This window comes from Saccostrea cucullata, unplaced genomic scaffold (genome assembly GCF_032062105.1).
Source record: "Saccostrea cucullata isolate Sc308-1 unplaced genomic scaffold, CSIRO_AGI_Scuc_v1 ctg66, whole genome shotgun sequence".
NCBI lineage: Eukaryota > Metazoa > Mollusca > Bivalvia > Ostreida > Ostreidae > Saccostrea > Saccostrea cuccullata.
Window position 1 is genome coordinate 216,382 of NW_026929644.1, and position 25,902 is coordinate 242,283.

General features: G+C 32.9%; 2 protein-coding genes across 3 annotated transcripts; one reads left to right on the forward strand and one right to left on the reverse strand.

Moving 5' to 3' along the window:
* Window positions 1-2,063: 2,063 nt before the first annotated feature.
* LOC134281589 (growth factor receptor-bound protein 2-like) lies at window positions 2,064-15,095 on the forward strand. Of its 2 annotated transcripts, none has more exons than XM_062764027.1 (5): window positions 2,064-2,343; window positions 8,090-8,187; window positions 8,478-8,621; window positions 11,198-11,357; window positions 13,496-15,095. In XM_062764027.1, exons 1-5 carry the CDS (start codon window positions 2,266-2,268, stop codon window positions 13,670-13,672), a joined length of 657 nt encoding a protein of 218 aa, XP_062620011.1. In that variant the 5' UTR covers window positions 2,064-2,265; the 3' UTR covers window positions 13,673-15,095. The 2 variants fall into 2 exon arrangements, with proteins under 2 accessions (XP_062620011.1, XP_062620010.1); XM_062764026.1 differs by lacking the exon at window positions 11,198-11,357 and adding an exon at window positions 11,428-11,593 and having other exon boundaries at window positions 2,065-2,343.
* A 336-nt stretch (window positions 15,096-15,431) lies between these two features.
* LOC134281590 (uncharacterized) lies at window positions 15,432-25,318 on the reverse strand. Its single transcript, XM_062764028.1, has 4 exons — window positions 24,419-25,318; window positions 21,470-21,605; window positions 17,459-17,588; window positions 15,432-15,685 (listed from the first exon to the last, which is right to left on the reverse strand). The coding sequence occupies exons 1-4, from the start codon at window positions 25,123-25,125 to the stop codon at window positions 15,600-15,602; spliced, it is 1,059 nt and encodes a 352-aa protein (XP_062620012.1). The 5' UTR covers window positions 25,126-25,318; the 3' UTR covers window positions 15,432-15,599.
* Between the last annotated feature and the right edge of the window lie 584 nt (window positions 25,319-25,902).

Below are 25,902 nucleotides of genomic sequence, written 5' to 3' on the forward strand. Positions count from 1 at the left end.
GCTGGGATCGAGGATGGGGTTTAACCTGTAGAGTTAAAAAATCGTAACTTTATTTTTATGCTCGAAGCATAGTTTTTGCCCTGTCCATCCGTCTCTCTAGCTTTTTGTCTGTTTATCTGTTTGGTGTTATAGTTCTCATATTCCACGTGTTTTTCGTATGACAAAGCCTACCTTTGGGTACCAAAGTACCTGGCCTTTTGTCCTTGACCTTGGAGTTTGATATAATTTTACAAGAATTTACCGAACTTTAACCTTGGCCATACTTTTGAAAAGTTGGTGCTAGAGCTTTCATACTTCATAAATAAATGAATTATGATAAGACCTTTCCCTGAATATAAATATTTTTGGCCTTTTGACCTTTACTTTTGAGTTATATCCACTTTTTAAAACTTTAACTTTGAACAGAATTTTTGAACAGTTAGTACCAAGACCTTCACATTTCACAGGTACATCATTGTCAGTTGTGATAAGGCCTTGCTTTGGCCGGTACCAACCATTTTGACCTTGACCTTGGAGTTTGGCTTACTTTTGAAAAACTTAAATCTTTAGCCATAACTTTTAAACAGTTGGTGCTTGGTCTTTTTAATATTTCGCGTGTGTTTTTCTTATGAAAAGACATTCTCTAGGGTACTTTGATTTTGACCCTTAAAGAATGAATCTTCATAACAGTTTTCTCGCCCCTTTTTAAATGCAGAAATTTACCTTTTCAAATCAGAACTTTGTAATGTTAAAGTTAAAGTTTTCAAGCAATCTTTCATGAATGTAAATGATAGTATACCTCTTAACATTGGTCATAATTACGATAACTTGAAACATCCATGTGCTCATATAAAAAAAAATCGGCCTGCAAAATGGGGATGTGGCCTGAATCAAGTCTATGAGAAATCGATGTAAACAACGTACCCCTATATTAATCAGATAAATACCTAATTACAGTGGATGTTAGTAAAAATTGAAATTTGTAAACTACAATGTTTGGTGAAAATATTGAGACAAAAGTATTTAGAAATTTTTTTGTGTTAATTATCGGGGGGGGGGGGGGGGGGGGGGGGGGGCCGATTTAGACGTTTAAACGATTCATTCTTTTATTACTTTGACCATTTTAAAAAATGTTAGCCTTGACCATATAATCACTTAATGGTCAGTACATTTCACAGGTATATTCATTGAGAACTAGTCCTTTCTTTGGGTAACAACATTTTTATGCCTTAACGAACCTTTGAGTTTTACTTGCATTTGAGAAATTTCAACCTATATAACTGTCAAACAGCCGGGGCATTCAGTGCTTCGCAACACAAATCTATTTTTTTTAAAATCATATTATTATTAATGTATGCATATAAAGTGCCATTGCTTTTGTTTGTTTGTTTGTTTATTTATTTATTTATTTATTTATTTATTTATTTATTTATTTATTTATTTATTTATTTATTTATTTATTTATTTATTTATTTATTTATTTATTTATTTATTCATTTATTTATTTACTTATTTATTTATTTATTTATTTATTTATTTATTTATTTATTTATGTGTCGTAAAATTTTATATAATGGTTAAGTTCTTTCTTTTCTCTCTGCAGCCCTTTTTTCTTCTTCTTTTTATATTATTGTATACATCACGTGTGTATATTTTTGTTATTTTTGTTTGTGTTGGAGAGAACAATCTAAGTTGGCATAACTTGTGTCCAATCCCATTGATTGTGTTCAATAAAATATGTTTAAATAGAAAAAATAAGTGGATGTGATAATATTAATTAAGGACATGCATGTAGTGCATATACTCAGGGACCTATGTACTAAGTTAGTATATAGGTCCATGATATACTTTACATTTTCAATCTGCAGATTCAAATGTATTTGGATTAGGCAATTTAAAAGAATACACTAATAAAGCATGGATGAGGAAAATATATTCCCTCTGATCTTAATGATGACATGATTTTTTTTTATTTCTAAAATGACTGATAGTACAATTTATGGTACATATGCAAATAATATTTTTACTGGAAAAATTCGATCGGGCTCGAAATGTTCGATGAATCACCAGATTTCCCCTTCCGAGATAGAATGTAGATTTTATCAAAACTAAAACAAAAGTGAACTTATAGTCTGCATTTCCAAACAAAAATTCGAAGGAGTTAAAGCTTAATTTAGCATTGAAGTTCGTATAATTTTTATGCTTTCATTGGCATATTTGTCTAAAACGAAAGGAAACTAGATATATAGGACTTCTCAACACGCGCAGGAATTTATCACGGTCAAGATGGAGGCGATAGCGAAACATGACTTCAGAGCAACTGCTGATGATGAATTAAGCTTTTCTAAAAATAATATTTTGAAGGTATTTGATTATTTTTCTCAGTGCAATTAGTGGCATTCCATTCATACATTGTGGTGCCATCATATCTTATTCTAATTTGTTTTGGATACTTGGGCGAGTTGACTTCCTGGAAGAAAATTACATCAAAAATAAGTTTCCAATGTCTGATTATTACCTCGATGATAGTTTACCAAGTCTGAGAAATAGGACTTATTGTATCATAATATATTTTATTCAAGAAGACACTACAATAAGTAGTTTTTCTCAATGATCTCAAGCATGAGTCATTGATAATCAGTATACCTACGCATTTGAATATTGAATAACGGTACTGCTTTGAATAGTTCTATTAGTTGGACTTATATATAGGTCACACTATGCAACTACCACCCCTTTCAAAATAGTTGTTAAAACAAAGTTTACATTGCTTTGGGGCATATATCATTATGTAACTAGTGCTAATTGTAACGGGGACCGTTACAGATGTTCCCCAAACGCTCCCCAACTCCCTTTTATAGTCATATTCCCTGTAAGCGTAATTAAATAAGACGAACTCTATGCATTTGAGACTTTGACAACATTTACCCAGAGGTGTACCATGTTCATTCAAATTTTATCATTGCACACTTGCGCAGGTGAATGCATGTGCGTAATGACCATATCATATTGTCTACACAATCTATATATTTTAATATGCTAAATATTAAGGTATTTAATCCAAAAGTATAAAAAAAACGCTCATTCAAGTGTTTTTTTGATTTTACCCATTTCACGTGCACGCACGTGCATACATGAGCATGGTGACCATACCTTCTTGTTGAAGTCCATTACATCTATATATGTTCTAAATCCCACCCCGTTTGGTTGAAAACCAAGGGAGTTATAGCTGTTTAAAGTTTCAGCCAATCAGATTGCAGCGCACGTACACGCACATGTATGCATGTGCATGGTGACCATACCTTCTTGTAGAAGTCCATTATATATATCTATATTCCAAATCCCATCCTGTTTGGTTGAAAACCAAGCGAGTTATAGCTGTTTAAAGTTTCAGCCAATCAGGTTGCAGCGCACGTACACGCACGTGTATGCATGTGCATGGTGACCATACTTTCTTGTAGAAGTTCATTGTATATATCTATGTTCCAAATCCCATCCTACTTGGTTGAAAACCAAGGGAGTTATACCTATTTAAAGTTTCAGCCAATCAGATTGCAGCGCACGTGCATGCACGTGTTTTCATGATAATTGCTATATATCATTTTGTAGGATATCCTAATGCGTGGCTATGTTCAAAATTTCAAAGGATTTAGTTAAAAAACAAGAAAGATATTGAGACTTTAGTTTCAGCCAATCAGAGCAAAGCGCACGTGCATGCGCGTGAGACCTTGCTATTTTGACCATGTTATCTTGTCTATAGTACTAATATATCTTTACATTATGAGTTTCAAAGCATTTCATCAAAAAATAGAAAAGTTAAGGCAATATACATTATATTGGCCATTTAACGTGTTGCACGTGCTCGCTCTTGCAAGCACGTGCGCGCAAAATGACCTTCGTTCGGCAAATCTACATAACATGTCTACTGACCCTAAAAACATTTCACCTTAGTTGGATGTGTAGTTTACGAGATCATTCGCGGACAAAAAAGTGCCCAGGAAGAAGAAAAATAATAATAACTAGAGCAAAGCTCGTTGCAAAGCAACGAGTAGGTCTTCCGTCCTGTTCGACCGGAAGTAGCTTTCATTTTTAACAAAAATGAGAAATAACGCCAAAAAATGGGTTGAATCATCTAAAACTATGTTAATTAATGCAAAAATAAGCCATTTTTTGCTACTTCCGGTTTGACCGGAAGTGACGACGACGGACGGAAAATTAATTTTTATGCTCCCAGAGACATATGTTACCCAAAAACTTCCCAAGCTCGGCAAAAATACGCGTTTTCCGACCACTTCCGGTTTTGCCGGAAGTGACGACGCCGGACGTATTTTGAAGACGCCAAAAGATTAAGCTTAACATTTTGGACAACTTTGCTTCTTTGATGTATTACAAATTCTCGATACGTTTTGAGATATAAAGAAAAAACTTTCGGCCCCTCTAGGCCCTTAATTTTAGGGGCCAGCCCTTTTTACAAGATATCATTTGAAAGATCTTGGAATTCTACACTTCTTTTGTTCTATATGTTTTAACAAAATATTTCCAGGTAAAAAGCTATCGTAGAAAAGATGTTAAAAATTTTGAAATTCGCGATAGGTCTATTTTCGGGCCATAGCGAGCGTCGGCGCTTCGTACTTCCGGTAGTTGTGATATACAAAAGGCACTTCTCCAAAGTTTGCTCTAGCATCCCTCAAAAATCCACACTTCTATCTTCAATGGTTTTTGAGAACATTGCCGGACAAAGTGACCCTCTAAAAATGTCAAAATCGCAGAAATCTCCGAACCGGAAGTGACGTCATCAAAACAAAAAAATATATATCTAGATTTTTTGATGTTCTATCATTCCTGAAAGTTTCATGAAAATCGATCAAGGCGTTTTCGAGAACTCGCGTGCACAAAATATGTAAGAAAAAAAATAATAAAAACTGTGGAAAAGAAACCTAAGAATAACAGAAAGGTCTTCCGCTGAAGACGGAAGACCTTAATAAGAAACAGAGTAAAAACAATATGTTCCCCAACTTCGTTTGGGGAACATAATTATCTGGGAAATAGTTATTATAAAACAGTATATATGTTTGAAACAAAATATGCTTTCAAAGTAGATTCAAATTGATTGTACCAAGTTTTAAGAATAAATTTACTCATTACTGTAAAATTCTAGCTGCTGGTCTGTTTCCAAAAGATCTGAATATTAGATGGGCTTGGTAGTTAATTTCCTTGCATTTGATTGTGCACAATAATGTGTGTAATTACATATATTCTTAAAATTTCATTATTTTGCGCATAAATGTGAGTGATTCAAGAGTTGTGTGACAGTATAGAGAAGGCTTGACTGGGAATTGAACCATTACCAAGACAGATCTATCTCAATTTCTCCATTCCTCCCTTCTTAATTGTCTACACCCACAAAAACACAATCCGAGTTCTTTTTGACCATGGCAGATTTTTAAGCTGCAAGTCCATATGTGACCAGTAGCACCAGATTATTTAGAGAAAGTAGAAAAAAAATTAATGGCTGCACGGGACCTTTAACACTATTTGGATGCTGTTTTCACTGAGATACCCAGGCTGATATCCACTACCCAAAGCATCAAAATTGTTGATAATGTACAAAACTATCAACTCACAGTCTACATTAAATCAGAGACTCAGAGTTAAGAAAAGGTGATAATGGGTCTAATGAACAAAACGACTGAAGTAAAAACAAAACCAATTGCAGTTTCAATGACATTTTATGTTTTATACAAGTCATACAGGAAGCTTTATTGCCCTTTGTCCAAATTATCAAGCTACCCACAACTTAAACAGAGAAAAGAATTAAGGTTCAAATTTCAGGATTAAAAGAACTATAAATACCAATGCTAGACAGATTTTGTTCTACAACTAACTTATAAGAATAATTTAAGAGCAGTCAGTCAGAGCACACAATAAAACATTAAGCCAGTAGCAAAATATTATGGCGATATAACTCTTAAACTTTTCTTTGAGTTTAAAAAATACATTTATTCACTTTGACAATTTCAAGTAACTGAAAAACTGTTTGAAAATCTTTGATTGTCCATTCCAGAGTTCTGCTTTAGACAATATTGAGCTACAGGTCTGCCAAAAAGTAGTAAGGCAGCTAGATGAAGCATTGAATTGTGTTGATGGGGGAAGGGATGGGGGGATGTCCAGATGGGGGTAGGCTGATGGTTATCATTGCACCCTTTTGTGCTAGGAAAAAGACATATACCAGCTTACATCATGTACATGTTCTTGCTGGAATTCAAATTGTCGGTTTTTTTTGTCAGTTTGGAGTTTAACTGTATTCCATTCATCCACTTCCCCACTATTGGACATCATTCTTTTTAAAGCAGCATTGACTTCCTCATGTGCATATAATTATGTACCTGTATTTTACGGTATTTATATATATACATTAAAAAAAATAAACAAAAACCTCATTATTCAATTGTTTACATCTACTAAACTGTATGAACCTTTAAAGGAAATTGATTACATGTGTGTAGTTTCAAATATTTTCTAGTTAAATGTAAATACTGTACAACAAAATCAGTTTAAAATTATTTACCACATTCCCTTTCTTATTCCTTACTATTAGTCATAGTTAGGATTAAACTTGTTCAGAGATCTTTTCGTCGTTTAAATATTTGTAGAATACGTAATGTATGATATATATACTGTCGATCACTAAATTTTTGCCACACCTTATAATATTATTTTCACAAATCAGACATTAACTCTATATTAGCAAAACAAAGAGCAAAATCCATCTTATGCATAAGATGGCCCTCTACTTATATCAATTAATTAACTATCACCCTCTTTCCCATTTCACATATATGATATATCAAAATAAAGTAGACACTTGGTGCTTTCATTTTCTATAATAAAATTTCATTTTGAGAATCCATGTATTGGAAAACAGGTTTGAGAAATCGCAATGTTCTTGAAATTTGCAGAAAACATGCGTATTTGACTACCTTCAGCAAAGAATTAAAATATGAGCACAGCCCACGATCCAAAAAAGAAAACGTCTTTTGATCTTCAGAAACAGAGCTTTCATTATGTATTTGCATATTTTGGATCAGAGGTTGTGCTCTATATGAAATATTGAAAAAATGCTTCAACTTTAAGTCATTTTCAAAGGAATTTACAGTAAATGAGGAAAATGACGCAATTTATGACGTCATAATGCATTGACAAGATGGGAAATTACGTCACAATTAATAGATACATGGTCACCAACACTCCAAGTGATAAATACTGCATTTGCAACCTAAACTAAGCGGTTTTGATTTTTCAGAAATTCTCAGGGCCAAATAAGGCCCAAAGTGGCTCTTGCTCTTTGTTTGTGAATTTTGTTACTGCTTTATATATACTTGAGGAATACTAATAGATGCGAAATTGATTTTATGTATGCAACAGTAAAGTTCACTAAAATAAAAAAAAGGATGTACAGTAAATTTCAGACCTTGTAAAAGAAATCCTTCCTTCTGAATTTCAGTAACTACCACATACCATATATCAAATTTCTGATTTATTTCATTTCATGTAAGGAATGAAAATATGGGTGATAAAATTTTGAAAAATTGATGTTTCAGTATTGAATAAGAGTCCATGAATTTTCAAAACAGATTTTTGGAAGAAATAAAAGGAGAAGTTTATGCAGGAAAACATTTCATTTGTGACAGGAAGGACTAGTGAGAGAAATGTTAAATCAAAATAAAATGGTATTAAACTAAATCATGGGAATATTTTACTTGAGAATTGGCAGATCCACATGCATGGCATTTGTAAGCCTATTCATTTCTCAGATAAAAGCAATTTTACAAGAACATGCACATAAAAGGTACATGTATAATTGTAACTTTTGCAAGATAACAAAATCATATCACAGTGCTTGGTCCTAATGTTCCATCAAATCCTACCAACAGAACTATGCACACTTGGATAGCCTGGCACTAAAGTACCATGTGTTAATTTTTAAAGTAAAAACCCATGTCTATAAGATGAAAAATAAAGCAGTCTAGATTATCTACTTGTCATTATGTAATAAGAATGTACATGTATATTATATTACATTTATCCATGTGCATTTTTTCTATTTTAGATTCTAAGTATGGACGATGACCAGAATTGGTTCAAAGCAGAGCTAGATGGTAAAGAGGGATATGTACCAAATAACTATATAGAAATGAAACCTCATCCGTGAGTATGCCGTTACAATATATTGAAGTTCAATGAGAAAGAAGACTAATAATCTTATGAATTGAAGTTAGTCATGAATAGAATATCTTCATTGTATTGTTTTTTTGAAGTTGTACATGTAAAAAGCTAAATGCATGAGGATAGTTGTATACTATGATACATACATGATGTGGACAGTGATAAAAAGTGATACAGCATGTATTTTGTAATTAGTGAAGACTTCATGATTTATACTCTCTGTATTTACATCAAGAGGATTTATTAAAACTTTGTTTTATTTCTGCTCATAGGTGGTTTGCTGGGAAGATTCCTCGATTAGAAGCAGAAAGGCGATTATTAGAGAAAGACGGTAGAGGAAACTTCATACATCCAGACGGGGCATTTCTGCTCAGGAACAGTGAGAGTGCTCCAGGAGAATTCTCAATATCAGTAAAGTAAGTTTGTAAATACTTTCCCTTCAAATTTCACATTTGATGTAGAGATTGAAAGTGGCCTATGTTGCTGTAGAGAATCACAGATGATGAATTTTCTTTCTTCTCTCTAAAGTCAAGTCATGTACTCTTTAGAGCATTGTCCCTCAAGTTCACCTTTTTCAAAGTAATATGAGAAAATTTAGATGCCTCATGATATTATTTTAAGAAAATGGTAATCATAGTGCGCACAAAGGTTTTTTGTTTGACTCAGTCAATACCGTATAAGCAGAATTTTTAACAAGGATGTAATTTTTGCATTATTAGTACGGGTGTTGAGATAGCTAAAATTCAGTATCTCTAAAAATTAATTGCATTTTATTTGTAATAGCTTCTTAATTAAGCATTTTTAAATCACTAAAATTACTTCTCCCTAAATATAAAATATCATTTTTTAAAGGACAAATCCCTAAATTTCCATCTCGCCAAAATTTTATACAGTATTTAATCAAGGTTACTTTTGTAGTTAACAGTCAATGCCAACTTCGATTTGTGACTCTAGGAATCATAATACCCTTGCATGCTAAAGGTTCATGGCAAATACTTCGACTTGGCACCTTGTAATGTTCAAGGTATTATTAAAGAATGCAGAGCTTTTAACTGAGGCTCTTTCTTGTAGGAATGGGTTTGTTGTGAACCAAATATCTTGAATCATTTATACTTCATTCATTTTTTGAATCAGATATAATTTTTCTCAGATAAAAAAAACCTGTCTATTTGGATATACTTTTTAGTGGTAGGAATTTTATGAAGGTCATTGTCCACTTTACATTTTGAGTTTTGAACCTTGGTGTATAGCTTTATAATTTTAAAGACATTTGTCAACTTGTCTCCATTAGCAGAAATAATTCAACATATCAAGTCTATGTTTCTAAATATCTGCTGTTCAATAAAAAGCATATATCAGAGGTAACCTTCAGTTTGATAATATATGTAATACTTTATGACAGTAATGTTAAATTTTTATCAAATAATATTACCCTATTTCTAATTCTACAATTCCTAATTCGATGGAAGTAGAAATGGCATGTGAAAAGTCATAATATATTTTTAAAAATGTGCGTGACTTTCGTATATTAGATTCTTCCTGTTGACCAGATTTTTATTTATTTGCACCACTAAAAAATTACTGCATCAAATAAAAATATATCTGATATCATGAAATGAAAGAATTGTTGATGATATGTATTTGCATAAAATTCACTGTTAAAAAATGAAAGAAAAATATTTGAAGAAAACCATTTAAGGTCAACAGTTCAAGCAAATTGTTGGGAAGAAAGTCTCTGCATTGGTTCAGGTTCACAGTTCTAATCCTTTCAGTTCTTGTGAAGAAAAAGTCTTTTTATAGCAGTCAGCACTTTTATATGCACTTGCCATTGTGATTTAATTAAAGAGAAGAACGTATTTGTAGAACTTTGATGAGGGTTTCATTTCCTTGATTTGTGTCAAGTATTGACGCAATAATCAGGGCACGGCCAGGAAGGTTGTTTAGTGTTAATAATGTTAATCAACCCTACATAAATATTTGTTTTCTGTGCTTGAACAAGAACATATTTTTTCCTGCAGTTTTGAGGATAATTGTTAACAAAGTGGAAAATGCTATTAATATATTTATATAAATACATTTTTGTACTATATATGATACTTATTGCATATGAAATGATTCTACCATGTCTATCTATACATTTTCTCCAAGAAGATATAAAGTTTTTCATAAAGGAAATTAAAGAAATTAATCAACTGTATCAAACCCCAAATGTAGAACCAAATTAGAAGACTAGTAGAAGCTGTTCCATTCATATCAATATAAAGTGTACTGATTTTGAAAATAATATATCTTACAATTTACATGTCAAAAACTATCATTAAAGGTTAGATTCTTGCATTTAAATCTAAAGATTTAATTTAAAAGAAAAACCTTCCTTCTTTAAAGCAGAGGGAATCAACAAATACTGGGAACTGTTTTTTTATTGATCTTCCTCAACATTATTTACCATTCCTCATAAAATTTACATTTATATTGAACTTACTCATGCTAAGAATTTATAGTCATACACATGACTTGGGCATTTTGAAACAAGGTCAGCCAGTAACTTTTTCTTTGAATTGTATGTTGTTAGGAACTGGGGTCCATCAGATTTTGGGTTTTGATTCACTGTTAATGTCCTTTGCAGTATGTCAGAATACTTGCAGTTCTAACACTAGAGCAATCATGGCAATTTTGACTTTAAAAAACTTACGTATGTGTATTTCATCTTGAGCAAAATATAGTTGTCCAAAAGTATATAGTGGCACTTTATTTATTTGGATACCAATGATCTGTTTACTTTACTTTTATGACAGTAAGGTTTTGAATGTGATTATCATTAGAATATTCAGCTTTTAAATAAGGGATATCAGGACTTTTTAATCTACTACCTTTAAAATTAGTGTTCCGAGAGGTATTAAAAATGACTTGTACTTTATTTGCACGCATTTGTTCAGCACCCAGATGAATTTTGCTAAAATAACCAACAAATCCTGGGCACCTTATCTTTCAGAGTTCGCGAGGCGGTGCAGCACTTTAAGGTCCTTCGGGACGGAGAAGGCAAATATTACCTCTGGGTTGAAAAGTACAACTCGGTCAACGAGTTAATAGAGTTTCACAAAACTTCATCTGTGGTCCGGGGACAAAATATAAAGCTCGTTGAATTGGGCCAGGTAAAAAAATATATATATGCATATTATCTCTCTTTCCTCTCTCAAAATGTGCATGCTTTTTCTCTTCCAGGTTTCAAGAAAATATCCAGCATTTTAAAGTATTAAGGGACGGAGCAGGCAAATATTTCCTATGGGTTGTCAAGTTCAACTCTATAAACGAACTGATCGAATATCATCGGATGTCATCTGTCAATCGTGGACAGACCATTGTACTCAAAGATATGGCCACTAACAGGGTTGGTAGCATCACACCCGACGCATGACCTCTAGGGTAGACGACCCCTGACGCATGACCTCTAGAGTAGTCGGTCCTGTGTTAGATCTTTGACGACAACCCACTATGGCGTTGGAGTTTGGAGTGTGATCTGTTCTGTTTTTGTTGTTTGTTGACATCTGTTCTAACTCTATAAATCGACCTCTGTTCTCTCCTCTTGACTAACTTAGTGTGCACTTTTACTATTTCCTCATCATGAGCTTTGTCTCCAGAGTTCATGTGCATGCAGTAGCATATAAGACTACCATTAGATCAAATACAGGGACTGTGCATGGGGTCTTTTTAAGTTTTTGATACAGCTACTGGTAATTTGAAAGTTGTTTTTGTGAAGAGGGTAGGTTTCATTGTTTGGAACCAGTAAACCATCATGTGGCCAATTAATGGCAATGGTAAGGATCGTTGAAAAGGGGTTTAAACAGAGTGTGTAGCTAGAATATTTTATTCATACAGTGCATATGTTTAAAAATGATACTTTTTGCCTACAATTTACATTTGTGGTTGACTTATAACAAATATTTTCACTATTTAAATCTAAAACAAGATGTGTTTGTGAAACACTATGCGCCCGGCAGCAACAAAGTTCGAAAAAAGCTATTTTTAGCATATAGGTCACAGTCAAGGTCCCAAGGTCATTGACCTTGGTGTCATTTCAAAGAACTTTATTAGTAGAATATGCATACTAAATATGAAGTCTTTTATGGTTCAAAAGTTATGGCGAAGGTTAAATTTTGCAGAAAAAAACTATTTTTAGCATATAGGCCACAGTCAAGGTCACAAGGTCATTGACCTTGGTGTCATTTGAAAGAGCTTAATTAGTGGAGTATGCATATTATGGCGAAGGTTAAAGTTTGGGGACAAACAAACAGACAGACAGACAGACAGACAGACAGGTGCATAAAAAAAAACTTCTTTTATTTTCAAATTCAACATCATGTCATCCATTATTGACATTAAATTGAAATAGTGTAAATGAGTGTGTGGCCTTAATGCAAAGTGATCTAGGCAGTGATAGATGCATATTGCTTAAATGGTGTTTTAGGGAAAACTATTGCAAAAGTAAATATTTTTTTCATATTTTCTTTTACACTCTTAAAATTTTCAAGCCATTTTCTTACACTCTAACCTCCTGCAAACATTTTTGAATTTGAAAGGCTATGTATGTTTTCTACACATTACAATTCCTGAACTGTTGAGCATTTTTTTATTTATTTATTTATTTTTTTTTTTTTATTTGTTTTATTTATTTTTTGCACCTTCATATATTTTTTCTTTCATCATTTTTTTTTTCAATCATATATTCCGTTAGATTATAAAACAATTGATTTCAAGTAAAGTTGTTTCACAATATTGAGGGAATGACCTTATAGCTTGAAACCTTTAACTAAATTTTTTTTGAAAGCTGGATCATCAATTCCACAAAAGAAAAGAAATGTCAAATTCGAGAATGAAAAGATTGTTACAAATATTTTTTATGATATACTTTTTCTAAAATTTTTATTCATTTTATACATTCCATTTTTAATAAAACTTTATTCTGTATTAAATCAGGTATTTATTTTTATTCTAGATACAATGTATTTAAATAAAAATTAACTGTAAACTTCATAACATCTAGTACCATGATACCAGTTTATCCTGTAGAGTTAACTTAAGTTTATAACCAATGCAAGCAGTATTAAAATAAATTTGTTGTAAAATATTTGAATGTTCTTAACTTTGAAGTAAGGTAAAATTATGTTCACTTTCTCAATTTTTGCAATGAAAATATATTTTGCTTCAAGTATGTTTAATCGAGACAACATCCACTATCAGGTGCTGTGTGACTATTTGCTTTGGATTTCTAATATTTTGGTTTTCTTTGCAGAAAAAGCGAGCAACAGCCCAGTACGAATTCAAAGCGGAAACAGAAGAGGAGCTGGGATTCTGTAAAGGTGATGTGATTACGATTTTAGAGGAAGTGGATAGCAACTGGTGGAAAGGCGAGTTACACGGAAGCGAGGGCCTGTTTCCTGCTGCATACGTCCGAGTTCTTGACAGCTAAAGTCCCCCCTCCCCCACCCCCCATAATCATGTACTGACTCTTGCATGTGGAAAATCAGCTTGAAATAATCGTTTGTAATATTGTCATTTTGTAAGGACAAAGTTGCTTTCCCAATCTCTTCTGGACAGATAACCATTGGTCCAAAGTGGCATATTGATGTATATGTGATAAATATTGGGGCTCATGGAAAATCTATTTCTGTCAGCCATAGAGTGCCAGCCTTATTGCATATGCCAGTCTAAGATCATGAATATCAGGCTTTTCCCCCCATTATGTTGAAAGTCTCAGAAAAGGATCTTCTTTCCAATCAAGTTATTTTTTTTCTCTCTAAAGAGATCAAATGTGTACAAATGTATTTGTATAAACTTCATTTTTCATAGATACTCATTGTACATACATTAACATTCTTAGCAGTATATGTTGCTTAATTCATTATATTTGAAAATTGTAAGAAAATTCTTTTTGTAATCAATGAATTATGAAAATAGGACAGATTTAATTGGATCTTTCCTTGATTCTCATGTTTAAGTAGGAACCAGAAAGCCAGAGACTTGAATCGTATTAGTTATAGCATGAGATTGGGGCCAGTGTACATCACTGATGTTAATTTATAATAGTATAAGGGACAGATCTGATCATGAGGTATTTTTTGTACTTTTTTTAAAAAAGAATTGAAAACAATGTTCAATGTTTAGAATCAAATAACATAAGTTCTCTGGCATATTAATAAAATATTTTTTATAATAATTTTATAATTTTAATTTAAAATTTTATTCCATGCTTAATAATGCCTCCCCTTTCTGTCACTAATTATCAGATGTCCTACATATATTTTTTTAATGCATACAAATAGTAGCTATGTGTTTTTGAGAAGGGTAGTTTGCATAATGACAGGCCAGATAAGCTGAGAATGTTCTCCATACAGTTCAGTTAACCATTTAATGTTTAGTCTTAGCTAGCAGGGACTTACTTAAATAAAAGAGAGCCTTAACTCTCTCATTGGTTATTTTGACATGTTTATGTTGCTGTTGATATATGGATATATATATTTATATACTATAACTACCTTTGTGATCTTGTTACTTTCACTTTTGATATCCAACATAAATGCACTTGGCATCAAGCTGAAAATGAAACTAGAGCCTCCTTTTTTCTGCAGGTTTGTTTGATGTAATTGTTTGTTTGATAATGATTATTATGTACTTGTTTCGTAGATGCTCTAAATTTCTGTGCTGTTACTCCAAGTACTTCCTTCAGAATGCTGGTCATGACTTCTTGCTCTGTATAAAGTGATTTATCTGGAAATTGGCACTGGTGATATATCACTTAGTTTCTGAGAAACAATATATCCTCTGCCATGTTTTATAAAATGTTAACAAAATTGTCAAGTATGTCATTCAATAAATTTTAGCAATTTTTAAAATCCTCTTTCATTTTCTTGTCTGTGTCATTTTGAGAAATTTTCAATTTAATTCAAGTTATTGATTCACCAAACATGTTGGCATATAACCATCATGAACCATGTTAAAATTTTGTGAAGATTAAGGTTCATTATTACTCTGATATGAGAGGTAACTCTACCTTAGCTACAGTACATGACTACCGTTCATTTATGAAATTGTCAAGTTTAATTTTCATTTCTGTTTACCGGTAATTTTGCTCAGCAAGGTGTACTGAAATTCTGTGCACTTAATTATAAATTTGGAAATCACAAGCATTTATTAAAAAAAGAAAGGAATAGTAAGCAGAAGAATAATGATCTACGGTGAAAATTTTTAATCTTTTCTTGCCAAAGGCATTCTAACATGCTGATTTCTGATTATCTTTGTTAATGTATCAGAGAACAAAAAAAAACTACCCATATACATATGAGGGGACTTGTAGAAAAAGCACAAAAAAGACTTCTTTTTTTAATCTCATGGTTTATTCAGTCATACTCCGACCCAATGGTGATACTGATTTCTCCGGGGTGGATGTAAGTGGCGTGGTACCACTGGTTTGTATCCAGCACGACTGCAATAAGAAGAGTATTCATCATAGCAGTTTGATCAATTGAAAAAAAATATATATATATACATCTTCGAAACGCACAAGTTTTGGCAAGATAAAAAAATGACTTTTGAAATAGAATGTGGTTCAATCAACACAATTTCAGATAAAGTGGTTTATTTAATAGAGGAATCTACATTGTTACATATTTAGGTACTTGAAAGCCTCTCAAGATGAGGTCCTTGACAAAGGACATAGGAAAGAGTGAGAGAGGATTGTTGGTTTTCTTTTCTTGTTTCGGAGGAAAAAACTTGTAATGTGGGAAAGGTTGGAGTGGCGATTAGTGTCAATTTCCGCTGTTTACTGATGTTACTCACCGAAGGCCGCTAGTCCGTTTGATTACATGTAGGCTTAAAATACATTATAAAACGTAATGGGGAAAAATTACGAGGAAGGGACGCATTCATAAACAGTGATATATATCTTAATATTGTTTTTTTTTTGTTGTTGTTGTTGTTAAATTGTAGTTATATCTTTTATATCAGGCTAAAAATACATCGTTTTTTCAAAGGAGAGAAGCAAAAAAAGGGGGAGGGGGTGTCATAACTCGAAAATTGTCTAAACTTGGATATCCTTTTTTGTTGGGGATGGATGGGGATGTAAGATTCCATTTTTTTTACAAAAAAATACATAAATAATTAAATGCGATAATTTGCTAGAAAGGATTTGACTTTAAAACAAAGAAATTAACAGTAAAACGATTGGAGAAAGGGTGACTGGGACCCCCCCCCCAATAATTGACCGATACTTCGTCCCTGTGTATTACAGGAAAATCCATTGCTGTATTTCTATGCACAAGTACTATTGTGGTTACTATAGCCAGTGATTGCTATTGTCATAGGGTGTAACTTTCTTATAAGTCACAATACGTGAATTCGTATTTCTCCAAAACACAAACAGCTCAGATAAATTGTTCAATTATATTTTAATAATGATTCATCACTTCAAGTAGTATTATATGGCAATATGGTATGGTATATATCATCAATGGTGGTCATGTAGACAGAATTTAACACTCCTATTTATATAAGCATAGGTTACATACGATGTAAGTCAGTAGTAACGTCTGTCTCTGAGAGGGTTTTCATACGAAGTCATAAAAATATTATTTCATGCAAGGGTTAATAAAATTCGCGCCAGCCATGCGCAGTGACTGGAAAAACCAGTCAAACACACCCATACACATTCCATACTCACCGTATGACATCAGAGGTCATGAACTTACAAACCATGAATGTGTGAATGAATGAAATGACGCATGCGCAAATTAAACCATAGTAAATAGTAAATAATGATCCTGTGACACTATCAATATTGAAGGTAATGACCGCCAAGAATTTGTGCAAACAGATTTTTTATTGAAGAAAATAGCAGAATCCCGCCTACATGGGTTATTCATCCCCCCTCCCTCCCCTTGCAATGACCTTTACAAATGAAGTACTCTTTACTTTTGCTATCAGAATTTGTCATGCAATTAAGATGTTATACCCCTACTGATATACATTAAATCTGTCGTACTGAAAACATTTATTGATATTTTGTTGACATTGCTCATTCTTGAAACTCATTTTTGTACTTACTGATAAAGTACCTGCTTCGAGTGTTACATTTTAATACTGTTAAAATCTCGTAAGTGATAACCAGTTCCTGCAATGCTTTCACTTAAATAACTTATTTTTCCTTATTGATAGTATAACGTATAATTAAGTCGCTTTACACCTGTTGACTGATACTTACTGATGTCCCCTTTACTGACTGTGACGTTTAGTTCAGTACACACGTCCTCGCACTCAGGGGTCGGGATCAAAGTCCACGTCTTCTGTCCAGAAATCTGGGCCTGCCAGGATGGGCGCTGAACGTAGTCTAACTGCAAATATGTAGGAATATGTTAGACCAATCAATATGTCATGGGTGTGACGAATTAATAAATAACTGACGTTCAATAACACAATGTCATCGGTTTACAATCTGAAAAAAGCAAAAGACGCTTTTTAATGATTTAGTCTTCATGATTTGACTTATTAATCTCTTTTGATTAAAATAGATGTCCGTTAAAGTTTTTATTTAATTTCTGATTGTATTTAAAACACATTTTTGGGATGACCCTTAGTATAGGAAAAAAGCAGATCCAATGATTTCCTGGACTTGTTTTTATCTTTCTGAAAGGTATTTTTCATGTTAGGAAATAGAAACAAGTCAAAAGGTAAAAGATCTAGCAAATATTGTTGATGTGAAAAAATATTAACTTTCTTTTTATCTAGAAAACCTCTTTAATCTTGAAGTGTGTGAGGGACGGACTCCATTAGCTCATGAAGAAATGTAATGTAGTGGATTCCTGATTCTAGGTTCTTCCTCTAATAAACCTTTCGATTTTTTTGCAAAAAGAATGCTTTCTAGACTTCTTTAAAAATTACTGTCTCCCCGAATACGAAATTGAACAAAAGTGCCACTAATATTTAAGAAAATTGCATATAAATCTGTCTTTGTGTTCTAAAATTACCTTTGCTCTTGTTGGACCATTGCTGCTTATATATATATATATATATATATATATATATATATATATATATATATATATATATATATATATATATATATCTGTTTGAATATGAAACAAACTTGGATAACTACAGTTACTGATATTTTAAAATAATTGTTAAGACATGCCTACACGCTGTCGTTTTCACTAAACATTTTTCAAAATATTCGATGTTTGAGTACCAAGCTTTTTTACTGTCAAACGTTTCTTAAAAACATTGTATACTACTCCCGATATGATGTATATCAAATTTGCTATTTGTCTTAAAGTCAGTCATACATCAACAGATATTATTTGTTGAAATTGGGCAAATAGCACATAAGTTGTTATAATTTTTGTTGGCAAGGACGGTACCCATTTTTGATGCCCATTATATAATTTTTTATTATTTAAATCCACCTGCTCATTTGTCTAGAAAACAGGCATTGGTTGCTGTAAATGTCACATATTTCAGTGAAAATTTCTTTGGGATTTTTAACACGTTTTACAGCAGCTTTAATGAAGCTTTTATTGTCACTCTAGTTTACTGATTCTTTACCATTCATTTATAATGCAGTGTCTCGAGTAGCCCTTGTTTCCCAGCTTCTCACGGTTAAACTATGTGATGAAAAGTGGTCACATAAACTATTATCAATTCATTAAAGATTCAAAAATGAGAGAAAGTCTAGCTTAATGTCATATGATTTCTATGTTATATGTCATCGAGCTAATGACATTATTTATTGAACGCCCCTCGTAACTGACCAAGGGAACACACTTTTCGTTTACAATCTTTTTAATACCTGCATAGTTGTACATAGTTAGCGTGTGGTCATTTTTTCAAACTTTTTATAAAATAATTCATGTAGTTAAGTTAATAGGTCTATAGTGATGTTAAATTGAATTGATGGAGAGAGGGGAATATCAAAACCGCTAGGAACGCAATATGTGTTTCACTATATTCTACATTTTGGCATCATTGTACTAGTATATTAACATACACATCTAACGCATTCAAGTGAGTCTAATCACGTATAAATATTGTAAATTAGCAGACAAAATCGTGATTTCCGAGTTCTAGATATAATCCACTGACTTCCTGTTGAAGTGTTTGATAGGACGGACTCCATTAGCTATAGAGGAAGTAACATCAACGTCTGTGCTCGCCCGACTTCCTGGAAAAGCGTGATTTGAAATTATGGCAAGCGCCCTCATCGGAGATGCTGGATTTTTTCCTTTATTGTAAATGCCACTTCTTTGAAAATTATTCGAACGATGAAAAAAATGCTCGTGGTAATTTGGATAGGAACAAAATACTAATCTTTTGGGTTGCTTAAAATTATTTCTGTCACTTGCAGGAATCTCGATACTATATATAGTGTTATAATTATATGGAGAATAAACTCGGGGAAAAGTTATAAATATTCGAGGTTTTGTGACAAATGTCAGTCTAGGCCTACTATTTTTTTTAATTGCACGTAAACACATCAAATAATTCCATGTTCTTACAAAGATCACACAATGCTATGATAATGTGTGAGTTTGAGGGGCATATTGCACAACTGCTACTTGTAAAGACTGAAAATAAGCAGTTCTTCACGATGGAAAGCACTTTTACATTTAGAGCTGTTAATGCGCCATCCCCCGAAAGATAAATCCGCTAAGATGGAGATAATGGACGGGAATGTCCTTTTACAATTCCATTATCCCTCGTCCTTTTCCTTTTTTTCACAGAGGGGATTTGTTTCTTCCGCGATAAAGCATGAATGGGCATCAAAAGTACATTGAAAATGATACTGACTGTCACATCTTACAAGTATGTTTGCTTTAATACTTGCATACTCGTGATAATTTAGAACTGTTTGCTATACCTGCATACATGAAAATTTTCGCCCTGTTTAATTTGTGTCCATTTTGCCCCTGGACAGCTTAAATAGGCGAATTTAGGGGGACAAATTTAAAGAAAACAGTAGAAATGTATCTGAGCCAATTTGTTTGCAAGTATAACATAACCCTGTATCACAATATTTCATAGAAATTTGACGACTTTAAGAATTGTAAGTTGCGGATGTTTTGACCTTTCTCCTATACAGAAGGATGTTGCAGAGCTAGCAATAAGGATTTAGAGAAATGTTCTAGGAATTCAGATATGTTTCTAGGAATCAAGGCAACTAGATTACGTAAATGGCATCTTCACTCAACACAAACTTTAACTTTTACACGATGGAATAATCCTTGATTTTATTTTATTTTTATAGTATCAGCAATTTTATATATTTTGAAATAGAGATTATTATGGAAATCTTTTTCATTTTAATATAATGAAAATGAAAGCGATCAAAATTTATCACAAAAGTGAATACTTATTATTTGCTTTACATGTATCTATAAAAAAATTTAAGATACAACACGTACAGTACTTTAATAGTAATAAAATAAATAAACATTTAATTTAATAATTACAGTCTTATGAAATTATAAATCTATGTACAGTAATGAAAGTGTTTTTTGTAAATTACTATCATAGGCCTTATTAGCTTAGCTGCAGAACTGTAGCTCTCCCGGCGAAAAAATATATATGGATTGACCGGAGTCCGGTCTATCAATATACATGTATTTTTTTCGGAGAGCTACAGTTCTGCAGCTATCATTAGCTTAGATGCAAATGGTTCCAAGTTCGATATCGCTAAACTTTTATATCTAATCTATGCAGTAAAATCAAACTTGTTCATAATACAAAAAGTGTCTCTGTCTCTTATTTCCAAGTTTTCCATGTGCTGATCTAGAGACAAGAGAGGGTGGGGGCCTTGGAATATGCAAAGTTATCAAATGTATATACTAAAGCAGCTAAAAGTGCCTTGGACCCCCTAAAAAGCGCGGATCCCCCTTGGAAAGGCGAATCTATGTTAAGTTGACACCTATGGAAAGTCAAACAAAATGTAGGTATAAAGAAGCCTCCTCCCCATCTCACCCCGAAATAGGTTTTTAATTTTTTTTCAACATTTTTTTTGCTTGTTAAGAAATGTCTGGTGGTTTTTAATTTGGGGGGGGGGGGGGGGTGTGGACCTCCTGGAAAAAAAATCCTGTATCCGTGCTTGTTTCTTTTTTTGAGAGGAGGGGATCATGTTCACAAGAATCTGTGGTGCATTTTAATTAATTCATTAACTTTATTTGACAATATGGTATTTTATTTCATATTTCATGTTCTAAAAGAAACCGTTCACACTCACGTGGACAAATGCTCCGAGTCCGGGTCCGCCCATAAACATCCAGTCCACCGAACTGGATTCGGAGTCAGCCGGAAGAAAGTATGGCCGGTTGTAGTGCTGACGTAATATGGCGGACACTTCCGAATGACAATTACTCCTGGGAATGAATAAAAAATGTGTCAACTTCATTAAAATCATCATGCGACTAAACTTGAGTTTAAACACATACTCATGAATTTTAAGTGGTTATGTCTGTTGTTTTGAAATGCAGCATTTTTAAGGAGCCAAATGTTTATATAGCCTTGCAAAAGTCTTGAAAATTCTGATAGATCAAAACATTTTCTTACAAAATTGCTTTTTAAAAGTTTAGTAAATTTTAATTGGTTATCTACAAACGTTCCATGTAGCATTTTCTAACAGTTATATGTAAACAATTGTTTTAAAAAAATTCTTGATAGAAGTATAAATGCATGCTCAAACTGCTGTTCAGGTCCAGTTATGAAAGGGAAGTTGCTAATACTAGTTATGATTGTTCACTTGACATTAAGAAAACAAAAGGAATGAGAAAGTACATTGTAAATATGAATTAAGATTTGGCTCAATTAAGTAAAGTTAACAATTTGCCCTTATTATAACAGGAACTGAAACTTTTTTCATACCCATGTACCATATGGCAATCATACCTGGACGTCTATATAATTTACATATAATTATATATAGTTTACAGTATCTATATGACCGATCGAGGGGATATTGATATTTTACTTGGTTTGTTTTACAATTAACAATCAACAAAAGCACGCTGTCGTATTAATCATTCGGACCAGCAGCAACATATGTGGAAGACTTGTATCAGGTATTGAGTGTCATTATATAAGGATATTGACTAAAACCTGTTGCATCAATTTGAGTAAAACTTTAAATTTTTATTATGATGGATTACATGTTTTCGTCAGGATGACTGCTCTAGCTTTTTGTTTCAGTCGAAGTAGAGATGAAATATAAGTATTTTTCCCCCAAGTAAACGAATTCGTCCATACATTAAGCAGGTTTAAGTCATTTGGACATATTAACTTATTATATTGAATACATCTTTCATGTATATGGACTTGGATAAATATAAATGTGGCGAAATAAAACAAAATTAAAATTGGTCAGCTCAGATAGTCACAGGCCAAGGACGATGCTGGAAAAACATCCTGCGTTGAAAAAAAGCAGTCTTCACACAAAAATGCCAAGAATTCATTTTCTTTCTCGTGAATCATATTTATTTTTTAAATATCATTTTCTTTATTAAAACTATAAAATCAAAATCAATGTAATGTATTGTTTATTTCTTTTTTTTTTCAAGAAGTGATTCACTTATCGTTCGGGACGGAGGCGTCCTGGATAGCAAGGCACCACTGTACTTAGTCATGGTCATTTTGGCAGAATTCTTTCTTTCAGAGAATTGAACCCTTGAATAATCCTTTTGTATATATCAACCGCTGCACTGATGGCTGTATACTAAGATATGATAGACATAGGCGTCGGAAGCAAATTGAAAGGGGGGGGGCTAATTGAAATGGGGGCTAAACCAACAAAAAAGGTAAACCCCAATTTTCAATGCCTATATAATGTAAATATTTGCAAAAAAAGCGGGGGGCTAAGACCCCGTAGCCCCCCCCCTCCCCCCTCCCGGTTCCGACGCCTATGATTGATATTGAAATATCAACATAGATATATCAATGCTTTTACTTAGATTTAGAGCTTTTTGGTCGTATGAAAAATAAATCTTTCTATAAACTACTGCTACAAAAAAAAAAAAATCATGCAGATTTTGGGTATGAAATAATATATTCCTTGTGATAGAAACGATGAAGAGATACTGGGAGCACAAGAGCTGTTGATTATTTTTTTTTTTTTTTACTGTTTAATATATGGATTATGTACGGTTACATGTATAAACATTACACGACAACGTACTAAATTCTGCGAGATTAAAATAAGATATTGAAACATATTTCTACATTTTATCGTCTGTAAAGTGCGCAATATTGAAACATCTTACTATTATGAGATCTACATTTTTTAAATCAATCTGAAAGGGTTTGTGATAACGCAAGTTGAAGACCTTTGGAAAACCCAACTCAGTACAGTAATTAATATTTGTCAGAAAACTAATTAACAGAGTTGTCGTTCTTCTTCTATGATAAAGTGGAGTGAACATGCTGGTTTTCCCCACATTTTCGCAAAATTATATACATTTTAGAGCCAGCTATTTTCTAGAGTGTCATTAAATTCGTTTAGATCATTCTGGACAGACCTACGAATTTATGAGAGAAAAAAAACCCTTTCAAATTCTTTAGATAAGTACAATGGAACAGCTAATTTTTTTTTGTTTTTATTTTCTTGCATCAAAATCAGAGAAGAGAGAGAGAGAGAGAGAGAGAGAGAGAGAGAGAACATTTTACAAGTTTCGGTTGCATGCTCGCCACGAAATGGTTTAAGTACTTCTTATATTTACTATATTAAACTTTTCGAACTTTTTTTTTTTAATTTGTTTGTTTGTTTTTGCTTTCTCCTTAACATTTAAATAATTCTAACTTGGAAAACATTTTTTTTTAAAAATGCAAAATGACACATGGTTCAGTGCTGTTAAAATATCTATGTCAAACTAGAGTCAGTTTTAATGTTGTGGGCAATAAATTAATTTTACTGTTTTCTTGCTTATGAAAAATTGAAAATAGTGTCTTATATGATAAATTAACCTCAAGGTATGTTTTTGACTTGTAATGTTCATGAGTATATTTCGTATCAACGCTAGGAGAATTTTTTTTTTTTTAATTGATGCCAAATATAAAAGCCATCGAAGTCTGACACAATTTGCATTAAGATTTCATCGGTTCAGGTAATGTATTTTAATACCTAAAATGTACATTAAATATTGACAATAAAGTCCTAAAAAATATGTTAAGCTTATAGACGTACCATCCAATGTACCAAGGTTTTTCTCCCGCTGTAAAATTGGCTCTCTCTGCAGACATGTTAAATACTTCGCCCAGAGTCTCAAATTCTGTTTTATATGGAAAAAATTGGCATTCTTCATCAATAGTCGTCAAGGCGCCTTTTGTTTTCGTATATACATTTTTGAAGAAATCAAAACTAAAGTTGGTCATAGCTGTCCAGTTATGAGTTGCGTCTTTGATAAGAACAGGCACAGCGGTATAGGCATATTTCTTCACAAAGTCCTCGGGGGTAATGTTTCTTTCTACGGGAAACTCTTTAAGATTCCTGCAACAGTCACAATTTGTCAGGGGACGAGCAACTTCAATCGTAAATCCCCCATTTTCAACAATACAGCGAGATTCAGCAATTAATTCGTATAGTTCCTCGTCTAACCCAAAAAATTTCAAAGCAATTCCACCACAGGTCATGACCCCTGCCGTTATGATCACAGATAAGGTCAAGGCCATTGTTATAGTTTTGAACCATGAGTTATTCTCTTGAGCTTGGATTTTCAAAGTTCCCCGTGATTTGAACACATGAGCTACTAAGTCCTGTCCGATGCCCCTCCCCCGGGCCTGGTCTCTTAATTCACACAATCTCGAGTAAAACTTTTGTCGACATTCAGGTCCCTCGTTGTTATTTACATTCTTTTCATCGGATTGCACACTCTTCTCCTTTCTGTTCTTCATCTTTCTCTCTTACCTACGATAACTTCCACTGCCTAGCGTGTATACGTAAATGTCCCTAAATCCTTTAATGGTATTACCGTTTCATTAATAAAACAATACGACATTCGTCGGTAAACTTGTAGTCAATGTTTTTCAGGGTATTTCAACATTCACTGCCATGTGTTTACACCGTTTGACAAGGAACTAAAATCCTGTCAACCATGTATAACCCTTGACCCTGTATTACGAGAGAGTCACCAGCCGTTTTTAAACGATAAGGATTTTAAAGTTGTTGGAGATTATTTATAGATAATGCAATATTTAGTCTCGATAGGCGGATCAATAACAGTCAGCCTGTATGTCAGGTATTTAAACATCCCAGGAGAAAGTTTCAAGTCTGCACATGAAAAAGTTGACTTCTATAGAAAGCCACATTTATCGTTTGTAAAGATATTTAATAATATCCGTGCACTAAATATATAGATTTTTAGTGGTGTGTGAGTTTGACTTTTTAAAATGGTAGGGGTCTGCAAGACGACATGGCCATTTAGCCAGTGATTTCAGGGTATAGTAAGGGGGGGGGGGGGGGTAGAAGATCTAGCGTAAAATGGTTGAACGGGCATACGAAGGGACAGGCTAATATTAAACTAGATATATAAATCCAACATAACTTCTATAAGGCTAGCTGTTATGGTGTTTTGACATGGCTTGAATGTGATTTCAGGGAAAGCTTTCCTTCTTTATTTTATTTTGAGAAATGCTAATTTACGTTTTATATTTGTAATTTATTTTTATGAG